The 23,156-nt window shown below is 48.0% G+C and overlaps 1 protein-coding gene across 2 annotated transcripts in view; it reads right to left on the reverse strand.

Moving 5' to 3' along the window:
- Positions 1-1,805: 1,805 nt before the first annotated feature.
- LSP1 (lymphocyte specific protein 1) overlaps positions 1,806-23,156 on the reverse strand; it is a 48,654-nt gene continuing 27,303 nt past the window's right edge. For both annotated transcript variants that reach the window (XM_042038223.1, XM_042038224.1), the window contains exons 4-11: positions 19,851-20,034; positions 18,755-18,886; positions 15,562-15,605; positions 15,308-15,389; positions 14,801-14,941; positions 13,935-14,015; positions 12,947-13,061; positions 1,806-3,186 (exon numbers count right to left, since the gene is read on the reverse strand). In XM_042038223.1, coding sequence (XP_041894157.1) covers positions 12,972-13,061; positions 13,935-14,015; positions 14,801-14,941; positions 15,308-15,389; positions 15,562-15,605; positions 18,755-18,886; positions 19,851-20,034 — 754 coding nt within the window. In that variant the 3' untranslated portion in view covers positions 1,806-3,186; positions 12,947-12,971. The remainder of the gene's footprint in view (positions 3,187-12,946; positions 13,062-13,934; positions 14,016-14,800; positions 14,942-15,307; positions 15,390-15,561; positions 15,606-18,754; positions 18,887-19,850; positions 20,035-23,156) is intronic.

Here is a 23,156-nt window from a genome sequence, read left to right on the forward strand (position 1 = left end):
GCCAACAGGATGGTAATTTGGGGAAGCATGGCAGCATAGGGGATGCAGGCAGCCAGCAGATACAGGGACCAGGAAAGCATCACTCCTCTCCCACCAGGCTTTGAGAGCAAGACTAATCCTGCAAGACTCACTCAGTGTGACAGTTTGTCCTTATTATGCTCAAAATGCAGCAGTCTCAGGAGAAGACAGAGCTAAGGTCTCATAGCAAAAGCCTCTGAGATGCCAGTGCTGCAAAAACCACAGTGCTGTGAAAAATGAACAAAGACAGGAAGCAGTCAGCTACTGACTAACACCAGGCCAGTCACTGCTGCAGAGTGGCACCAGCCTGCTCTCCTTCACTCACAAAATCAGCCCCACGTCCCTAGAGTTCCCTGCTGAGGGAAGAGATGAGCCTCCATTCCCCTCATCCCCTCCTAGCATTGCCCAAGATGCACATCCAGCGTATCTGGGCTGCAGCATCCCTTCTTTTCTTGTTGGGGAGGTTTCACCCTTCTGGTAACCCCACTGCCACTCCCACCACCTTGTGCACACCCACCATGTTACTTTGGGAGGAGAAACAGCACATCATAAAGCCAATTTAGCTGGGGAAACACTTCCCCTGGCAGACATAAGTACCTTGTAAAGAGCTGCACGCACTTGCTCCGAGACAGTTCTTTCCCTTGTTCCTGACTACCACTAGAGAGCTCTGGTCTCCCACAACCTTCTCACTTCTCTGCTGTGACCAGATCCTGAATTACAGCACTTGTTTATTGAAACCACATCTAGGTCCCTGTGGGCTTTAAGTGGAGAAAATACACTCTGCAAATTAACCCTCCTTAGAGAAGGAATCTCACACAAACTGCCTTTGGGGCCTTCTCTGCCCTCTCAAAATTGGCAGGGCACAGGAATAGTAACTGGAGAAGTTTTCAGCCATCATTTCCACCCACCCAGATACAGAACTGTGTTGAAAAATTGGTGCAACCAGTTTGCACACATGCAAAGTAGTGCTGTTTTCACCTCAAGCCAGAACATCTCCGTGCACCACACTGCTCCTGCTCCAGCCTCACTTGAAAATCCCAGCACAGCAGAGGAAGGGCTGAAGGGAGGAAAATGGAGCCATGCTGCTCAGTGCTTTGAAGAACACAGGACTCCTTGAATTCCTACCTCTCAGAAGCACAGGATGGAGAGAACAAAGGTACCAATCAGCAGAAAGATAAGAAGCTACATTGGAATTATCTCCTTCCTTACCTACGCTTTCCTGAAGTGTTAGGATAGCAGAAACTCTTCATCGTCTCTACACCATAAAAGTGTTATTACTTGGAAGGTCACCCCCATAAAAAGGTTTTCCATAAAAAGGTAGATGGAGTCATCAGCTCATTTGTGTGCTGGGTTCCAGGACAGACAGCTATACTGACCTTATCAAAGCTGGATTAGCAGTATACAGAGGAAATTTTTTTTTCCTTTTTTTTTTTTATAGCTGACATCACCAGTGATTTTGGTTGAAGCCCATGATGTTGCTCAACTCTATTACCTGGGGAGCTAAGCTCTGTGCTTCTCCTAGCTGATCACTCCCCAGGAAGTCTCTGCAGGCTGCACCCAAGCACTACTCCTTCCCCATTTACAGGCAATTACCCCCAATGAAAAATGCAACAAAATAACAAGGATCTAAATGGGGCAGGCACACAGAAAGCCCCTTTCCTTTTCTTCTTGTCACTCAGACTGATGCTTCTCTTCCACCTCACGTTCAAGCAGAGAGCTTCAAGGTCTTGGAAGACAGCTTTGCTGCAGAGACTCCTACATGAACAAAATTCTCAGAGTTGCCATCATTACAACATCTTCTTCAAATTTTATTAAATGCTTACAAAAAAAAAAAAAATCTGGGGGCAGAAAGTTTTAAGCAGAAAGCACACTGATGCAGGAGGAGAAACAAGCTGCCCTCCCTCCAGGAGGGTAGAAACAAGTTGCAAATTATGTTGACATGGGAGTAAGGTAGGAATGAGACTTTAAAGAGGGGCTGGGGGACATGTTAACACCATGAAATATGAAGACATGGGAGAGTTCAGAAACAACCCTAGAAGCTGATTTGCAGACCTCAGGCCCAAGGCCAGAAATGCCACTCTTGGGACTCAGTTTCCTCAAGTTCACAGCAAGCCTTGGTCTCCACAAACAATTCACTGGGATGCCATTTCACCAAGATAGCTTCCAGCACAAGAGCAGCACCCACTTCCCAGATAGCCTGCTCAGCTTCAGGAGCACAGCTGGCAAGTGATCAAGATGCCACCACATCTGACTTTTAGAAGTGTTTCAGTCACTGGCACTGGAGCCCACAGGTTAGAGAATAAGCAAATCACTCTCCCAGAGAGGGGAGATAATACCAGTGGTCAGCACTCCTCACCTGAGAAAGGAAACCTCCAATCCATCTTAGGCAGAGGAAGGCAGCAGCTATTTGAAACAAAGCTGCTATTGTCCTGCTGAGACAGAAAAGTGGCAGAAACATCTTGGCATGGGTACATAACTGTGATTAAAGAATGATCTGGGAACTAAAGGAAAAAAAAGGACTAAATTGAATGCAATTTGATGTACACAGAGACCAGTAGATGGAAGTCCCTCAAAGCAGATGATGTAGAGGGACAGAGGCTGCATCATAAACAGGGGAAGACTTTACCCACAGCTGGCACCAACAGGGTGACAAGTAGTCCTTGCACTCTCATCACACTCTCCTTGCAGTCTTCTCACACTCAGGACCTGCCCACTGCCCTCCTTTCAAACACCAATTCTTCTACCAGATTTTTGTTGAGCTCTCTCGCTGCCACCACCCAGCCACCAAGGGCCACAAAAGGAGGAATTCTTAATCACATAACAAAACCCTTGCCTGCTGAGCAGGGCAGCAGATCCCTCTCTTCCAACACTTAAGGGGAGGGAACAGAGATACAGCCTCTCATCTCCACACCAGAGAGACACTTAAGAAAAAAAAAAAAAAAAAGCCAAAGAGTCACATAGAAAGTTATGATGAGTTTTGCCAGCTGATCGAGTTCCTTTCATCCATCTGGAGGCAGTGTGGGGTGTTGCTCAAACCCCAAGAGGAGTCAGGCTGTACCCAAAGCAGACTAACAGCAGTCAGGAGAAGAGAAACATCCTTCAATTATCTTCTGTGAAGCAGAGGAAATAGTGGCATGGAGGGTTGCATCGAGCCAGGACCAAGCTCAGCTGCAAGACAAGAAAACACAAGGTTATAGATACCATTTGGCCTCTCATGAGCAATACCCCAGGCTATACAGAAGCTGTATCTTCTCTAGCAATTACAGGGGGTTTCTCCCACCCATTTTCACAAAGCCCTGTGAATCAGGCCACCCGTAAGCCTTTGGCATAAATGAGCCATGCTCATGGCAGAGGAGATGCCAAGGGCTGCACACCCAGCAGAGGTCACGGCTGCACTCCTGCCACGCTGTCTGCCACCCCAAGAAGGAGATTAGCAGGCTTCCTCCCAAGCCCAAGAAAGCCACTAAAGCAGAGAGCGTTCCCACAGCCCCTGGCAGCCGCAGCTCTGTTTGGGACCATCTGCAGCGGTGTTGGGTTCCTGCAGCTCTCCATCTGCTCCACGCACGACAGCTGGTGCAGCCCAGGGACTTCAGCACACAAATGACTTTTCCATCACTTGATAAATGACTCCTGCATGCTGACACTCTCCCCACTATTCCTGATTTGGGGCTGATTGCAAATGGAGCCAAGTCAGGGGAACAGTTGGGGTCCAAGAGTAGGTGAGCACCCATCCACCCATGAGAACTCAACCAGCAGCAGGCAAACTTAACCCTTTGAAAGCCTCCTGACTTCTAGGTTCAGTTCCTTCTAGCCTATCACAAACCCACACAAGTTTCTCAGGCAGTGCTTCCCTTGTTGTCCCTGGGTTTTCAGCTCCAGCCTTTCCACTGCAATAAAGCAAGTCTGTCCCTTTACTTTTGCTTCATTAGGTGGCAAAGGGGAAGACAAATATTCCCTGTTGCAGAATTTCTCCTGAGCACACAAAGTTCTGAAGGAGACTCAAAACAAAGCCAGGCATGACAGGGAAGACAAATAAATTAACAGCTGATTTCCTTTTGCTGTCTCTTAGCATCTCACTGCTCTATTAGTCAAGCACACAGATTCCAATACAGTCACATGCCATGGAAGTTAGCGCCCATAAGGTCTCCAACACCCATAGCACAGCACGTTTCAAGTCAGATGGGATGCTGAGAGAGCAGCAAGAGTCATTTTAAGAGCACAGACTATTGTAAGGGACAACAAATCTTGAGGCTATACAGCATGAAGCAGCCTCTGACTTTGGGAGCAGAGGGATTTTCCTGGTGTGTGCATACTAAACTTTCCACTCTGAGCCCCCATGCCCTCCTCAGTAGCATCTGGCAGTTTGTAGCAAATCCCAGGCAAGATCCTTCTCTGACTCATGTGGGAAGCTGCATTTTTCTGGAGTGCAGCAGTCCATAGGACAAGGAAAACACTCCAACAGCAGATGAGCAGTTGGGAAGTTCACTGCCCTGCCTCTTTAGTATTCCCAACACAAGCCTGAAGCAGGTCAACCTTATAAATCAGGTTTACCAGTGCTACTGGACCATAGCTCATCTTGTAGTACAGGCTGTCCATAGGACCACATTAAACAGGAACAGGTTAAGTCATTCCACAATAAATCCTACCATCAGATGTAGGTATTTGCTCACCCTTCAGGAGATTTTTTTTTTTAAAAGGCACAAAAAACCCCACAAGCAAGTACCAATTTCTACACAGAGTCAGAGTAGTGTCACACAAAAATACCTACATGTCCCTCCAAACAGAGATTTTGGCTTTCTGACCCAGAAGAATCTAAAATACCCATGAGGCTGGGGAGGAAAGCAGGTATGTGAAAAAGGAATGGGCAGGCTCTCAGCCTTTTTTGGGACACTGCAGTCTTGCTTTTAAGAGTAGATCCTGGAACAAAGCAAATCCTAATCACGGCCTTGTGCCTAAGGAATGAAGCTGATAAGACACTGGGAATGCCCAACAGTTGTCACCCCCAGCTGACACAAATCCCCTCCAAGCCCCCTCACAGAAACAGCAGGTCTCTCATGCCTACAGCTAAAGTAAATCATAGAATGATAGAATAGCTTGAATGGGACCTTTAGTTGAAAGGGACCTTTAAAGGTCATCTAATCCAACACCCATGCAATAAGCAAGGACATCTGCAACTAAATCAGGCTGCTCAGACCCCATCCAGCCTGACCTTGAATGTTTCCAGGGACAGGGCATGCACCACCTCTCTGGGAAACATGTCCCAGTGTTTCACCACCCTCATCATAAAAAGAGACTTCCTCCTTATATCTAGTGTGAATCTACCCTCTTAGTTTAAAAGCTTTACCCTTTGTCCTATTGCAACACACCCTACTGAAATGCCTTTCCCCATCTTTCTTACAAGCCCTCTTCACATATTAAAAGGCCACAATAAAGTCTCACCAGAGCCTTCTCTTCTCCAGGATGAACAACCCTAACTCTCTCAAGCCTGTCCTCATAGAAGTGTTCCATCCCTCTGATCATTTTTGTGGTCCTCCTCAGGACTTGCTCCAACAGATCCATGACTTTCTGGTACTGAGTGCACCACTTGCTAGACACTGCCTCTACCTTGCCCACCACAGCCTCTGCTCTGGAGGGCAGCTCATCTACCATGGTGAGGGCTTGACCTTGAAGCTTTGACCTCAACATGCCACTTCTTCAGTGCTTTTATTTGCTGCTGCTTTTAAAAAATAAAAGTCATCCTTCTCGCCCCATCCCCAACCAGTTTTGGCAGACACACCACCTGCTTGCTGGGTAGGGATCACCTTCCCAGCCCAGTGCTGACAGCAGCACTGCAAGCCCAAAGCCAGCACTGGGCACTCAAGCACAAATAGCTGTTCTGCACTTTTCAGAGTTCTATTCAGGATAGTTTCCCGAACAGTAGGTATCATGTTACACACCCACATTAAGCAGGCTAGGAGCCACGAAGAACAGAACACAGCACATGAAATAAACAGCCCCCCTGGGCAAGCCTGACATCATCACCCTGCCCTCCTCTTCCTTGTTTCAGGATGCTCAGTTGCACCCAGCACCAGGGATTAAGGGGCTCAGTGATTTATGCCTCATTTCATAGCAAAACTCAGCAACTCTGTGCTGAGCAGGATCCAGGATAGAGTCAGATTTCCTTCCTGGGGCTGCCAGAGTCATTGCAGGTCAGAGGCTGTTCGGTGCTCCCCAGCTTGCTTAGGAAGAGAAAGGAGAGAACAGACTAGTTTAATCTTTCTATCCCCAACACAGACCCTTAGCTCCACTGTGCTCACCTGAACAGTGGTCACTGAGCTCCACTGACCAGCACTCAGGAGAAAGGAGGCGGTGATGAGTTAGCAACAAACAGCAGGAAAAGCAGCCATGCACCCCTGCAGGAGCAGCCCAGCGCTGGCCAAAGGGCTGCAGATGCCATTGGAGCTAAGACCTGACCCAGAGCACAAGCCATTTCTCCTTCACTCAAGAAGGAGTGATAAAGGCAAGACAGTGGCAAAGCTTCCCAAGGGAAAGAGAAAATTTGGTTTTATCTTGGAGGAAAATGTTGTCCCTGTGCTTCATGCAGCAAGAAGAGACCAGCCAGAGTCAGTGCTGTGACAAAACACTTCCTCAGTGATAAACAGAGCTTTTGAGAAGCCCTGCATTTCACAGGGGTGTCTTCATGCCAGCTGAAATCAATCAGCCAGTGTTGACTTTGATTCAAATGACATGTAGTTTATGGCTGTTCTGTTGTATGTAACATTGTATCAGAGTATTAATAACCGAAATTTGGAAAGCCATGAAACATTCCTGCTTTTTGCCTCTGGAGATGTTTCAAAGCTTCAAAATTTCAAACCCACTTTGTTTCCCTTGACATTTCCTTCCAAATCCCATTAGGACTTGCCAAGACATGAACGTCTGGGGTTCCCAGGAGCTCTCCCTGTGCTAATGCCAGGAGCGGGAGGGCTCCAGGTTTGGCAATACATCTTCCCCCAGGACGTTTCTTGCCCTGCCACACCCACCCTCAAGACCAGCTGAGGTTACCTCAGGAGAGTAACAAAGCCAAGACTGATGCTCTTCTCCCACAGTATTGACTCCATATTCGTAGCTTTTAGAGAGAGGAAGAGGAGGACCTGTGTATAAATATTTCCGAATCCTGCCCAGGGCTAAGCCCACACCAACTCTAAACTTGGGTCTTTTCTTGCAGGAAATGACAATGCTGATAACAGTATCATCCTCCACCCAGCCTGTTCCCATCCACCACCCCCTTTCTCCCCCTCCCACCCTACCAAAGCCCAGGAAGGACAACGTGCGGCTGCAGCGGCTGCTGAAGAAGGCAGCCAGGAAGAACGCCATCCTCACCTCAGAGCAGGGCAAGGCCTTCCGCTCCAGCCTTTCGCCTGTGAACGAAGCCAGCCCCGACCAAGAGCGTGCTGAGAGCGCTGCCCCAGCAGAGGCCCCTGAAACCACAGCACCCCCCTCTGACCCCCTGCCAACCCCCCTCTCCATCAGGCCCGTCAACCACCGCGCCCCCTCCCCCTTCCGAAAGGGGAAGCCTTTCGCACTGAAGGTCACCGAGCAGCGGCGCATCGCTGAACATGTCAAGCTCACAACCTCCTCGGCCATGCCCCTGCTACAGAAGCCAGGACCTCCTGAGACTCCACAGCAGCCTGAAGGCATGGGGTCCCACCTTCCCTCTCCATCCAACCCTTCAGTATCTGTTTTCCCCCAGCCTTCTTCCAGTACACCCAGTAAAGAAAGGGCACCAGATGTTACCTATGCCACCAAGGTGAACACTTACTTCCACAGTGTCAAGCCACCCAGGGCTAAGATTCCCACACCAAACCCGACCCAAGGAACTGTCAGCCACGAAGACAAAAGGCCTACTTCCCCAGCACCTCAAACAAGGAGCTCTGAACCATCTCCAGAGCAGACACCCACCTCACTTAAAGACAGCAAGAACGCTCCCCCCTTGCTGGAACCTCCCCTCCTTCCTGCTGCAGAGGCAGAGCCTCCTGATCAAGCTCTCAAGCCTGTTCCTACTGAGAAGCCCAGCACCTCTGATGCCCACACCAATAAGCCTACAACCCATGGAAGCAATGCCGAAATAGCTGGATCAGAGACAGCTCCTGAATTACCCAAGAAAGACAAAGACATGCTAAAACCATCAACATCCAGCACTCCCTGGAGGCAAGCACACCCAGCAACTCCAGCACAAGCTGATGGGACCGGGTCCACCTCCCCAGACACCAAGGCAGAACATGGCACCGAAGCCCAGCTGACCCCCAGCTTACCCAGCACCAGCTGTCCTCCCAAGGCTGAGCCAGCACCATCATCAGGAGAAGCAGCAAGACCTCCTGGAACCGGTGCCAGTGGCTGGCATCGCCTCAGGAAGCACTTGATGGTGCAGCCAGAAGCAACCAACTTCCCAGAGTCCAAGCCAGAAAAGCTGGAACAGGAAGAAGGGAATAAAGAGGACACTGCTAAAGCAGTCATCAAGCAAGACTGCATGCTGGTTAAATCAAAAGCCATGAGAATGTGGGATGCCATTTTATACCAGGTGACACTCACTAAGCAGAGGAAGCAGCAAGCAGAAGAGAAGAAGGCACAGAAGGAAGAAAGAATCTTTCTTCCCCGCCGCTTACCCATCCTTCTACACAAGCCACGTTTTGATGCCCGGAAACTGAAGGAGCTGGCTGCCAAACCCATGACAAAGATCAGCACTGTGTTTGAGGTGAGCCGCTTCCGACCCAACGTGGCCGAGGAGCACACCAAGAGCTTCAACAGAACGGCATCAGGATGGTCAGTCAACTGAAGCCAGGCAGCTCCACGCCTCAAGGTTCCTACAGGGCACCAAGCAAGAGGGCACCTATGACCGAGTTTACTGCCCAGTGGAGCCAAGTGTAAGGGAAAAAAGGAAATTAAATAAATCCCCTCCAAGCCAGCAGCCCCATGCTGCAGGTTTAGGGGTTACTCTCCATATGTTTAAAAGCTTAAATGCGTAACTACCACATCCACAGGTCACAGGAAAACAAACAGGAACCTGTTTTAAGAAGAGTCAGCAACAATCACTAGACACAGTAACAGGGTGAAGGAAGGGGAGGCACACAGTGAAAAGGATGAGTTGCCTACAGAAAGAAAGACCAGTTTAGAGGAGGATAATGGAATCTGATTTTTTTTTTTGTTGCATTTATCTAAGACAGAGATAGATGCTAGAAACAGCAGCAGTTGCAGATGAGAGGAAGGAATCTGGGTTGCTCCACATCTCCAGGGAGTCTTAGACACCAAACTTGAAAAGGATACATATAATCCATTTTATCTTCTCTACTCAAAGTGTACCCACACCCATTTGCTGAGAACAAAATGGAAACTCATTCTTTCACCCAAGGTACACACAAGAGACAGCAGAAGACATCCTGCTCTCACCAAGCAATTCCTGCCTAACAAAACAGTCATCATTTGACATCCTCCTAGGCCAGTCTACTAAATATAATAATGCACAGAAGAATAGTTTTTTTTCACTAGTCAAGTTCTGTTACGTATTTTACCACATTTTCTCCACAACAGCTGATGGTTAATGTTTCCATGATAACCAACAAGACCCTGCTTTACCATGTGGGTATCCAACTCTGTATTTAACAAGGTGCTGGTTTCTGAGGGGTTCTGCTAACCATATGTAGTCTCATTTTCAGGGTGAGCATCATGACAGTTGCATACCTGCTTGTCCCTGATGTCCTGAAAAAAGGCTATTTAAAGGAAAATCCCCAACTCTGCCCATCCACAGGGACAGCTGTGCTTTCCAGTACTACAGTCACCCTTTGCAACTCCACTGGCCAGCAGGCCTGTGAGCATGAAAGCTGGGAGATCAGTTATTTCTGTTTCACAAGGGACTTGGTCATATGCTGGGGTGTTCCTATACAGCTAATGTAAGATTGCTGTGTTTAGTCCAAATAGAGTATAAAGAGCTGTGTACAGAGACTCCTTTTTCATGTGCAGAGGATATGGAACTGACCAATATTTCCTCAAGCCAAACTGCAAGCAGACTTAGAAACAAAGCAAAGAGCCCCTTTTGCCTTTTTGAAGTTTTCCTATTTCACAGTGATGCTATAAGAGCAGTTCAGTTAACAAACCTTCACTTAAGTTTTCACTTTGCCAGTCTTATCTCTATTTTGTAACCCCTTCCCTACCCAAAGGGCAAAAAACAAGTAGGAAGAATAACCCAATTATCTAGAGTGGGGATTTCTTCAAACCCCCAGTTTTCAAAGAAAAAGATAAGAAGAGGTTAGAAATGTGCCAGTAACCACAAGTGGATCCTAGGTAAGCCTCTGCAGGATAATTTAACATTGCTGCAAGAGAAGGCTACAGAGAAAGATCCACGCAGCAGCACAAACAAAAATTTAAAGAGTGCAGTGTAAAACACGTAATGCAGATAAAGGCAACCTTTATCACAGAGTGATAAATGGCACCTTGCTGCAGCATGGCCAGATGGATGCCTCTGCACAAAGGCCTGTATGCACAAGAGCCACAGTACTGGCATGAAGCAGAACAGCCAATGTCGATGACATTTGGAAGGCTAAGGGAAATCTGGCCAGAGAAGGTGGTTTAAGCAGCACTTGTGCTTTAAAACAGCTTTTGTCCTGCAGCAAGGACAACCACCCAGAGCAAATCAGCACTCTCACCCTAAGGCTTAGCTTTTGCATCTGCTAGGCTTCCAGTGAGGCTGCATCCACACCCCAGCCCCACTACACATGGATCAAGGATGCAGAAATGCCACTGGGGAGAGCAATTGCCATAAGCAGAAGGAAGGAGACAGAGGAAGGCAGGTCTGGGTGCATGGTTTAACACTTTTACCCCATAAGCAAAGGGCAGAGGCGCACAGCAAGCATGGCAAGTCCTGCAGAGACAGACCCTGACATCAGAGTATCACAAAGGGGAGGACATATCCCTGTAAGCAACAGATTTCCACCAAAGGCTGTGCACTGGAAGTCACTGCAGTGTGTTCCAGCCTGAGCTGCTGTGCTGAGACAGAGAAGGGGAATGCTACGGGGCACAGAGTTTGGTTATTTTTCAATGCCAAACAGCATCAAGCAGTTGCTAAGACCCCAAACTGATACTTACAGAAAAACCCTTGCTCCATGGCCTGCAGTGAGGTCCTGCAGCTCAGGAAGTGAGGGGAGGAGAGAAAACCACACCTGTGTTTAAGCAACTAGAAAGCTGGTAAGGTGGTGTAAAGCAAGTGACAGAGGTGAGCCAGAAGGGTTTGGGAGCAAAAAGGCCATGACAGTGATCCAGTAGCAGGGAAAAAGGATGCATCTAACTCAGATGTGAGGAGGAGCTGGGGAGCAGGGAGCTCACAGCATACAAAACAGACAGCAAAGAACCTAAGAACAGAAACAAGCCAAGCTCCCTCAGCTGTCACAGCCATTTTGCTATTTACAGTAAAAAAAAAAACCCAATACCTCCGTGTGAACAAACCCATAAGGTAACAGTGTTGTGCTATGGCTGCCTGGAGTGCTGGATGGATCCTAGAGGACATCCTGTGACAATCCTGCCTTTCAAGAAAGGATGCTGGACAAAGACCAGAGCCAAAGGAACTTTCATCTGAGCTGCTTAGAGAAACTCGGGTAGGGCAAACAAAACCTGCTGACAACCTAACAAAACCTGTTTGCTGTAGAGAACTGAAGCTCAGTAGGTTCCCACCTGGTGCACTGAAACAGACTTCAGGAAAAAGAGGAGATTGATCAAAGGGGAAAACCTTATAATAGGTTTCTTGAAGTGACAGGCAGAGAAGCAAGTTGAAGATACAAGTTCTGTGGGCTAAAAACATAGCTTTGGGCAGTCTTGGGCTTGTACTGCTGCCCATCTCCAAGCAGCATTCAAAAGGGCATCTTCTCTAAATGGGCACTACAAAAGGAAAAAAACAAGCCTAAACAAACAACAATATGCAACACTGAGAAACCAGCTCCTTAAGGGTGGGGGGGACGGAGGGGAAAGAAGGAACACAGGCCCCTGAAGTATTCAGAAACAAAAGGTGTTTTGTAGCAGGCAGAGCTATTTTAACCTTGGCAATGAAATAAAGCTTCTTTTTTATAGTAGGAAAAAAGAAGAGAATGAGCTTGTTTTCACCCTCAACTTCCTCTCCACTCATTGTGCCAGATGCTGCCCAGTTGGATCCAACCAGTTATCTCCTCCCTCTACACCATTCCTCCTTATTGCCACAACCCTCTACTGTCATCCACTCAAGATAACACCAGGATATCTATGAGCATAAACACAATAGGAGCATGAGATCCAAAGACCATTCCAAGAGAGCACAGAGACAGCAACCCAGCTCTGCCTTCCCCTTGCTGCACATCAGAGAACAGTCCTTTCTGCTCTGTTGGTCTACCCAGTAGAGCAGATATTCACATCCTTCCTGCTACAACCTTATTATAGACTGCTTCCAAGAGGTTACCGAAGTCATTAGACATTTTCTCCCTGATTAATTCAGTAAATCTGGGAATTAAACCCCAGAAACATTTGAATTTCAGAAGTACATCAGCCCCCACGCTCAGCCAGAATGACCTTCAGCTATCTACTCCTTGCAATTTAAGAGAGCATAAGGAAAGACAGAAGAAGAGACTGTTCCTTTGAGCTAGCTAAGGCAAACACATCTTCACCCAAGCAGCAGCAGCTCAGGGACTTGCCCTGCAGACTAAACTAACAGAGGTATCCTGCTTCCTAGCAGGATCAGAAAGGCAGAGACCAAAACAACCCCTGCTGGGTACCCATTCCGTTCCAGCCCAGAGAGTCAGGCCCAGAAGCAAGGCTCCAGCTGTTCCCATACAGCACCTTCCAACTCACCCAAAGTGCTGCTGGCAGAAACAAGCCCAGCATCCTGCCAGAACAGCCCAGGAGTTTGATACACGGTGCAGAGTCATATCCCACCTACCTGGTTAATGAGTTCTCCAGACATACTATTGCTCTGCAGCATCGTCTATCAACACCTTCTTGTACTGGCCATGGCCTGTTGCAACAAACTTATACTTTTTGCCAGAAGGAGTGGACTGAACAGGAGAGAAAGGAAGAGCCAAAGTCAGCATTTTTCTCCGTTAAATAGGCAGTCAAAAATCAAATAACTGAAGCCAGAGGAGCACACGATGCAGTCGCCTTTAATCCCAGGGAGCTTGGACACAGCCTGTTCTGTACTCCCTTCCTGCCCCCTTCACACAAACTCTCTGCACAGATCCATCACCACTTTCTACAAGCACAAGGTAATACAAGCAGAACAGGATATGCAATAGGAAAGAAGATGCAATGCAGGCATTGTGAGGGAGGGCTCATGTAAGAGCCCAGACCCCCAAGCCAGGGTTGTTTTTATCCATGGTAAGAGACTGTGTGATTCACCAGATACTGGCAGTTTCAACACAGGAACTGACAAGATACTTTGCTCTTCCTCTCCCAGCCTAGACAGGTCAAGCAGTAGCTGCTTGCTGCATTTTAGAAGACATTTCTACAAACATTCCCACAAAACCCCAGATCCATCTGCAAGTGATACTGTCTTAGGTTCAGTTCCATTTAGTTTTGCATGTTTTGTTTACTCTCAGTGCTAAAAAGCATAACAAGAGCAAAATTACCCAAATTTGCAGTTTGATTTGAGCCTAGAAGGCTGGGACTCCCAGCTCATGGGCTGAGAACAACATGCTACTCAAGAGACCTTTCAGAATAACTGGATATAAAAGTAATTTTGCCCCCATTTTCACTAGAGCTGAACCAATAGCAGTTCACTGTTAGGAAGAGCTCTGAAGTATGCAACTGCATTGATAGATACAGGCAGCCCTTGTCCCTGCAGAACATCTTCTCAATACTTCCAACCCAGCCACCAGCTCTTTTCTTTCTCAGCAGAGCAAGTGCTCTCACACCCACAGGCACTAACTCACCTTGATACTGCTCTCAGGCTTGGGACTGCCCTTCTGTTCCCAAAGGCTTCTTTTACTCACAATGTCTCCAGCCACGATATCCTGAGAAAATGATGCTCTCATTACTCTTTACTGCCAATGCTGCTGAACGTGTCTTTGTTCACATCCATTTCCAACCCACACATCTGACCTCCTTTTTTTTATTTATAATATCACATCATCTGACCTATAACAGCTGCAGCTAAAATCCATGACTGTGAAAATGTCTTCCTGTTCCCAGTATGTCCTATGTTTTCTTATCACTCTTCCACAAGAGTCTGAATTAGCTCCAAGATGTTTATTTTCTTAAGTTCATTAACTATTTAGGACATGTAAACATCAAGGCTTCTCTACTGTAAAGAATTCTGCTCTCATAAACACAGATTTGCAACCAACTTGTTACAGAACCAGCTTCGCCCACAACAACCAGAAAGTGAAATCACTGAGAGCAATATATAACACTCTCTGCATTTTCCAAGTTTACAAGATTTTTCACTTTGGTACTAGATGCAACTTCATGCTTGACAACTGGAGCTCAGCCCAAGCCCCTGCAGGAGACACATGCATTCTCCCCACCAGCTGATTTTATTCCCATTTCAAATCAGAGCCTCAACCAGCATCACAGAGGTTTTCCTAAATGTACCACCAAGGAACAGTGGGGGACCCTACCAAAAAAAATTGAATCTCCAATGTACAAAACCTTACAACATGTTGGAAGATCTCTAGTATAGACACCTTTGGAGCTTGTAGGCCCAACAAACAAGATGTACCAACAGGATAAACAAGGACAATGCACATTGTGCCCCTGCCTCCAGCACAAGCAAGGCAAGTCCTCCAAGGGGCCGTACCTTACAGGGCGAGGGCTTCATGACAGATTGAGCTGTGACCTCCCCAGTCTCCCAGAGGCTTTTTGTGCTGGCCACCATCATGCTCGTGGTGGGAAGGTCAAGAGAGGGCTGCCGGACAGGTTTTGGAGCCTTTGTGGAGGTCTGGAAAATAAATGGAGACAGTTCACCATCAGAGTGTGTCTCTTGTTAATTTTTAACCCCTGTAATTGGAAGGTCCTTGGAGATAAGGGGTTGTAAAAGGAGACTTGTAGAGTCCTACTAGTTCCTGTCAGATACCCTCACTCTTTAAGCAGAGAACATGAAAAAACAAGCATGGGACAGCTTCCTAAAGAAACCTACTTTATGCTGTGGAGGGAGCTACAGACAGGAGCAAGGAGTGCTCCCACCCAAGGGAAGACAATTTAGCTGTCATCTCCCAGATGGTAAGGCTAAGAGGCATGCTGGGAGAGCAACATCGGCAAAGAGGGCTCTTGGGAGGGTGGGGGCAGAGACAACACAGCAACTCACCTCAATAGCCTGTGTGTACTGCTCCAGCCTGTCATCAATCTTCGACACAGGGAGAGGAGGCTGACTCTTCTTTATGCTGTTACTGCAGAACAGAGAGGAGGATTAAGGTGTTCCCCCAGTGCCTCAGGCAGAAGGGAGGACTTTGAGGGCCACAGGCAGCCTGCCACTCCTGCCCCTCCCCACAGCAGGACCTGCTGACAATCTCCACCTGCAGCAAGTGACCTGCTTTACCCTGAGGCCAACCCTAGAAATACCTTTTCTGTATTGAGCGGTTCAGCGACTCGGTTCTGTCTGTGATCTGAATGGAGGAGAAAGAAGACAAAGATATAACTTTTGTCCAGGGACCTCAGATGGATGCAGGTCACCTTAGCTGACCCTTTCTTGGCCCTGACCCCTCATCCATATTTTGGTTAGAAATGCCTCACTCGGCCCCCATGTTCCCCTACTGATCAGAGAGACAGTGAGCATTCCCTTTCCTCCTTCTTTCCAAGCAGGGGAAGAGAATCCCAACCAATTTCAGGGGCAAACCAACAACGTGTAAATTGACTGACAGCTGAAACGCCAACCAAGACCATTTTCTCTACTCCCTCTGCTGAAGGAGAAGGTCTCTCTCAGACCCTTGGCTTCCTAACCAGACACAAAAGGGGAAATGGCAAGTACAGAAAGACAAGGGGGAAAACTAGAGGCCACATCTGCAGAAGAGAAGCCAAGCATGGGAGCAGCATAGGCATGAGTTAGGTCAACTTATCCACGCCAGAGAAGCACACAGACAGGGTAAATCAGCACATGGAGCCACCTGCAAGGCAGCTCTTCATGTCAAGCCATCAGGAAAGAGTTTTGCACCAGAGGCTCCTGTGCAATAACTCTTTGGCCAAGACAGGAAGGCAAGCAAACACTGCACAACCACTGTAGGAAAGGAATGCTGAAATGTTGCTAAACCTCACAACTCTTTCATGCCCCAGAAAACAAGCATACAGAGAGAAAATTCACCTTGAAGCCAAAGGGGAGGCTTTCTTAACACCAGCTCCCACAGAGTCAAGGAGCAGCAACCAAGTAAAAAGGAGCCTTCTCCCCCTGTAAAACTGCTGCCTGTGCCACAGGAAACATCACCTACCAAGTTAGCAGATAAAAAACAGCACTAAATGATCCTTTAAGAAGCTTTCAGGATGCCAGTGCTAAATTTTAGCTAAACAGAAGACAAGACAGTGTCACATAGAGGACACATTTGCCAGCTGTGCCCAAGAGCACGAGGCCCATTAGAGAACAACCAAACAGTGCAACCCTGGCTAATAGAGATGACCTGGGGAGAGTCACTCTGCAGGGTCCCCCCACAGCAGCATGGCAGCAGCCCATCAGCCAGCTCTGTCTGCCGGGCAGGCTGTCTGCCTGCTGTCAGCTCACTCCTTTGCTTGGTGCTGCAGGAGCTGCTGCTTGCCTCTGAGCCATGACTTCAGAGGCTGGGCTGACCACCTTGCTCATTGATGGGCAGGCTGGTACCTCACAGGGCACAGCACCAACCTGAAAGAGGAATCTGGTAGATTTTTGCCTCAGCTTCTCAGCCACAAGTACATGTCAATAGGAAAAAGCCTTGCCAACCCTGCCAGGGAGATGGTGTGCAGGTGCAAACCACACAGAAGCACTTCTGAAACGTCATAAATGAGCACCAGGTTAAACTGGGACTAGAAAAAGCTGTAAGTGGCAATGTATCTCAGCATAACAGTCTAGGTAGGAACAAACTTCCACTCTGCTATTTGGAGCACCCCCCCTCCCCCGGCACTTCCTTGCAGTGAGAATTGTGCACTTCCCTGGTCCCAAGCACTTTCTGAAGGTCAGAAGAAATTTTGCTCACTCAGCCAGCCTCAAAACTCAGGGCTCACAAGCAGCCTAGGACAAAACAGGACTGGTACAAGACTTCCCCCTTGCCTCCATACACCCCTATTTCAGCCCTGAGGCCACACTGGCCCTCTGAGCCCCAAACAGCCCATCACCCTACAACCCAACATCAGCCTGCCCCAAATGTGTACCCGGCCTCCACCAACCACATCTGGCAGGGGAACACACCACCAACTGCAGACACTTTTGTCTTTCCACTACAAGCAGGGTTTCTGCTGAGCTTCCTGTGCCAAAACACCTTCTTGGTGGCCAGTGTGTTTAGTTCTCAGTGTTCACAGAGCCTGGCTAGCTGGGGTGTAAATATCATCCTCCCTTTGGAAAGATTCCAAGCCCAGATTTTTCCCAAACAGCTTTACATCCAGTTTAGTGTGCAGGTGAGCTCTGACATCACTGTTATGAAACAGAAAGACTATTTCTAAACCTTTCCCTGGGCTAATCCTAGCAGCAGCAGTTAAGCTGAAGTCAAGAAGCTATGTGTGTTTTGGGGTTGTAAAGACAGAAGTTTCAGCACATAAAAGTTGCTGAAAGCATTTTCTGCATTTTCCCACCAGTCCCACTTCAGGAATATGCTCTGGCTACCCCCACCACACTTTTCAAGCCTGGCATTAGCACAGAGCCTGCATCCGAACCCACCCTGTCTCCTCTCTTTTAATTTGACTATAAAAAGGATTCTCCATTAAGAGTGAAAATCTGATGGCTGTAGATGATGAAACCTTCCTCTTGCCATCTATTTACCAATGCAAAAGGAAGTACTCATACAATCATCCCCTGTCAGGAAATACTGAGTAAGCAGCAAATAGCACAAAACTAAATGCAAAAAAAAGGAAAGATAGCACTAACAGCAGATTAACAGGCTACACAGACTCCTCACCATTTCCCTCACTGCTACAATCAAAAAGCTTAGGGCTTAAAAAGACAAAAAAAACACCCATTCAGTACAGAATCACTTATCCATATCTACTGTATTCAAGAGCACACGTGCAGAACTGAGGATTTGTAGTAAATGCAAGACAAGTCACAAGGTGCAGTTCAGGTGGCATTAGTAATGGAAGTTTCACAAGAGCATCAATGCAGACAGACGTGATTGAGAAGGACACAATGCTTCAGAGATCAGGAATCCCCGTTTGTTTAAACAACTTAAGTCATTCATTTTGTTCTCAGTAAGATAGGGAAATGCCACTGTTTCAGTGATTGGGGTTTTTTCCCTTTGGAAGGGAAATTTCATTAGGTTCTTGTGTAGTCTTTAACAAAATTCACAATTTGAAAGCACAGGTATCTCAGTATTACAATACTCCCTGGAGTCATCACTGAACTTTGGAATTTTAGAGGGATTGCTACAGCTTCCAACAGCTCAAGAAGGCAAAGTAGGAGGAGAGGGGGTTGACAGCCATGAAAGACAAGGCAAGTGGCTCAAGCGGTTTGTCTCAGCTTGTAGCAGAAGGGATAATGGGATTGACACCCCACATTGCTGTAAGCCCTGGATAATCTTTCCTCATCATTAGTAGGGTGTTGTGACGGTTGCCATGCATCCAGAGGGGCCCCAGGAACACAAACCTTTGTGGAGCACACTGCAGTGTGGTCAGAGCACAGCTCCTCCTCTTCCAGGCTGGCAACACTTGGGGCCTTCTGGCGTTTCTCCGGTGTTTCTTCTTCTTTCTCCCCATCATTTCTCCTTCTCTTCTTTTCCTGAGTCCAGAAAAGGAACAAGCCAGGAAGTGAGTTGGTCAAATTGCTTATTATGCAACAACAGTGATTTTTCCCGTCTCCCAGGCTTCCTGCTTTACACTAAATAAACACAAAAGCACAGAAACTTTGAGTTTAACATTATCTAATTTGGAAACATTCAGGAAGAAGCTCATAGGTCATTTGGAAGGGAGGGCAGAAATCAGAAATTCTGACGGTTCAAGATTCCCAAATGGTATGAAAAGGGGTCCTTGCATCAGTTACAAAGATCTCTTACCACAACTGAGGTAGGAAAACATTGATTTCTCATTTAGAGGCCAAAAGGAGAGAGAGAGAAGCTGTCTTTAGAATAAAGGGTTGGAAAGAGTAACACGCAGTTCAAATGCAAAAATCTTACCAGGCCCAGACAGTCAAAATCCATTTACAACAAATGATATTTGAAGCTTAGCCCCCTAACTTGCACACCATTTGAATTCCAGCTTTGTCTCTCTCTCCTCCCTTAACCAGGAATTATCAGAACAGAAAAAAACCTCAGCTGGGAGCAATGCAAGGCTCAGAGATCTATCAAGACAAGGTGCTCCAAAGGTGTGATAAAGGCTGGGGAGAGAAAAACAAGCAGTATAATTCAGATTTGAGTTCTCCTGTAAAGCTACTCAGTGCCCACCAAGCCACAGAGAATTAACACTTTCCTCCTCAATATGGCAGGGACATGGTGAAGCCACCACAAACTCTGGAAGCAAACACACCACCCTCACGGATGGGCAGAGGCTGCCTGCAGTGACCACGAGAAGGCACAGCACACAGGCAAGGGTGGCACCAGCCCCAGGTTACACCATGAAAGCACATCTAATGTCTATGTAGGCTCAACTTCCAGCAGCAATGGTGAGCTAAGACATGGGAGAGCAGCCTCCAGCATCAGCTCTCCCACCCATCCTCTGGAAAGCAGGTCAGCTCTTCCTGATCCCACCTCTTGCTCAGCTTGTTCCCCCTCCTCCTGCTCTTGGGCCTCTTCTTCCTTCTGGCACAGCCTCTCCTCCTCTCTGATAACCATGTTCTCCTCCGGGCTTTCTTGATCCAGCTGGATCTGCTCCAGTTTGACTTCAGCTTCCCTCACACCACTGTCCTCTTCTCCGTATGACTGTCTTGGAGACCTAGAGGTGGGGGGAGAGATCAAAGAAGAAAAATACAGTTATGAGCCTACAGACACCATGAGGTACCTCAGACCTCTAGAAATCCAATTTTATCACTCCCTGAGCCTACAGCTTGCTGGGCATTCCACACCAGGGCTCATAGCCAGTTCTAGGCACCCAGTTATGAGAGCAGTCACACCTCACTCCCCCACTTCAAATGTCCAAGACCCAGCTCAACTAAGAGCTGTGGCAGAGCTGAAGGTATCTGCACATTACCAGCATCGTGATGGGCAAGACCCACAGGAAAGCAGAGAAGAGCCCTCTGCTCAAACCCCTGGCAGAGAGGGCACTGCTACCATGGTGTGTTGCTGGCTCAATTCCCTGCCTGGTCACAGCTAAAATCCCAGGTGAACCAGCACATCCTGCAGTCCTGTGCACAAGCACAAATCTGTTGCTGCCCCCACAGTTCCCAGCATCAATTCAACGTGGGGAACCAAACACAGCCCTTCTCTGCCTAAACTCATCCTCTTTGTTAACAGAGTCTCTTGCTGGAGGAGGATCCAACCAACAACACATGAACATGCTTCTCAAGCTGAAACGAAACTCTAGGGCAAGGCTGCAGAGCCACTCCCCTGGAATCTTTTCATGCACGAAGCACAGTGCTTCACAAGCAACCCTGTATTGACACCAGATCCCAAGCCTTAGTTTTGCCCACTGGAAAAAATTACACTTCTACTCACATCACTTATCTCATAGGCCAGCAAAACAAAGGAGCTCCAAAGCAGATGGGGTCACCCCTTGGATTAAGGGTTTAAAAAACCACAATGGGTTTGTTGCAAGAGAATTGCTCCAGGTCTCCGAGGCTGCAAGAGGAGACCCAGGAGTATGCTTATGCAATCAGCTTTACAAAAGCAGAGCAGCCCATGCCTTTGGGCACTGGGAAGACAGAACCCAAGAACTCTCACTGGCTCACAGCCACACACCAAGCTGCTATTGCCATCTTACTTTCCCCAGCCAAAAGAGAGCTTTCTCCTCCCACCCAGTTCTTAGAAAATTGCCTGGCTTGAGAGAGCAGGGCTAGAGAGCTGGCTAGCAGGCAGCTGCCAAAGGGCAAGGCTGCCTGACTCATTGCTTCTCCCTCAGCAGCCAGCACCAAAGCACAAAAACAAGTTCCAACAAGACCTTTCCACCCACCTCTCTGCTGCTGGGAAGGCAGCTCACAGGTCAGCCTCCATCCAGCCCTCCATATTGGCCACACGGGGAAAAACATGATGTATATGCTGGCTCACTTGACTTGTTTCTCATCATCCTCTCACAAGAGCAAACAGGCTCTGAAGGCCCAGAAGGCCAGCAGCTCTCCACCAGGATGCCAGCAGTACCTCCAGCTCAAGTGCAAGCTCATATTAAAAATTAAGGCCAGCAAACACATTGCAGCCTATAGGACACCTTTCACAGCACAGCAATTTTGTATGGGACAGAGCTAGGCTGGCACAGCTTCACCTTCTTGCACACAGCTGACAGCGCTGATCTCCCACCTCAAAGAGGAGAGCCAGAGCCACAAAGAAAACGTGCCTTAGCACCAAGGCCCTCAGGGGATGCAGGATCTGGTTTAGGTCCATCCAACAGAGAGCAGCTGTCTCCATTCACCCTTTCACAGCCACCACTTAAACCCCAGGCTTTGCTCCATCTTCAGTTAAGGAGAGAGTGGAGTTGGGAAATCCTGACCACAGCACAGGGCATTGCAGGCAGACACACAACCCACCTGTGCTCACACCACACTCCAAGCTCGTCCTCTGGATGAGACAGGTCCCCAAAAGCAAAGCTGCTGAAAGGACTTTATAGGGCACAACTTCCTGCTAGGAAGCAAGCCCACAGTCTAAGCCCCTTCAGCTCCCTCTCCCAACCAGTCTCTAGCCAAGTAGCCTTTCAGCTACAGCTCCTGCTTTTAAAGCACCACCTCTCACTGATGGGCTTCACCTGCCACGAACACCTCCCCTGTTCAGCACCTTCCCCTCCAGCTACAGGATAAAGACAAGCATCACACAAAAACCCAGGGAGAAATACCTGGAGACGGTAACATTAATTCTAACTAATTCTCTTTTGAAGGCCAAGGAGGGAATAGCAGTAGCCTTTCTTTCCAGAAAAGCTCTTTGTAAAGGGGGCTGGAATAAGAGGCAGCAAACTGAAAAGCAGATGATTTCTAATTGCTCCCACAGATGTTATAATCATGTTATGCTGGTCCTTGGAGATACTTAGGCAGTGCTTATGGGGTCAGGGCTGCAAAGGTACAGCTTGCAGTGTGGTTTAGCCACAATGTTTGGAGAAAAGTAACAAAACTTTGAGCTCTTTTTATTTATTTAGCAGTAAATATTAATCTTAAGCATTTTTTTCAGTTATAGAATAGTTTGGGTTGGAAAGGACCTTTAAAGGTCATCTAGTCCAATCCCTCTGAAATAAGCAGGGACTTTTTCAATTAGATCAGGTTTCTCAGAGCCCTGTCCAACTTGACCTTGAATGTTTCCAGGGAAGGGACATCCACCACCTCTCTGTGCAAAGAATTCTTCAGGGTAAAGAAGAGGCTACAGCAAAAATTCCCTCCAAAATCAAGCTGCCAAGACAGCTGAGTCACAGAGTTCATGTGCAGGTAGATGGTGTCCAAGGGAAGTGGTTAAGGCAGGAGTTTGATTTCGTTCAGCAAGGGAGGAGTGACGGGAGATGGGGACTAAACAGCTGGCACACAAGCACCTCTCAGGGCTCTTTGCTGCCTGTTTTTCCCTGCTCAAAGAGGAGTCAGGCACAAGGTGGGCTGGGGCCATAACACCCACTATGCTGACATGAACCAGGAAGCAGCAATAACTTAGAACAGCTTTTTAGGCTGGCCTGGATTATGTTAGAGACCATTTCAGCCCCTGCAGCAGCTCAGGTGCCTTAAATCTGCTGTTGTCACTCCTCCAAACCCAGGCATCCTGGCAGGCTGCCATTGCTTGGAGCACAAAGCTCAATCCAAACATCCCCAAAGCTTGGGGCCATCCCTGGGCCATTCCTCCCTGCTAGCCCAAATGGCAGGCGGAGAGCATCTGTCCCACGGGTGCAGGGCCTGCTCTGCCCTGCTGATGTTCCGGCCTCTGGCCTCACTCTTACAC

Source organism: Corvus kubaryi, unplaced genomic scaffold, assembly GCF_017639235.1.
Source record: "Corvus kubaryi isolate FWS band 111438036 unplaced genomic scaffold, C.kubaryi_AGA036_p1.0 37392, whole genome shotgun sequence".
Classification (NCBI taxonomy): domain Eukaryota; kingdom Metazoa; phylum Chordata; class Aves; order Passeriformes; family Corvidae; genus Corvus; species Corvus kubaryi.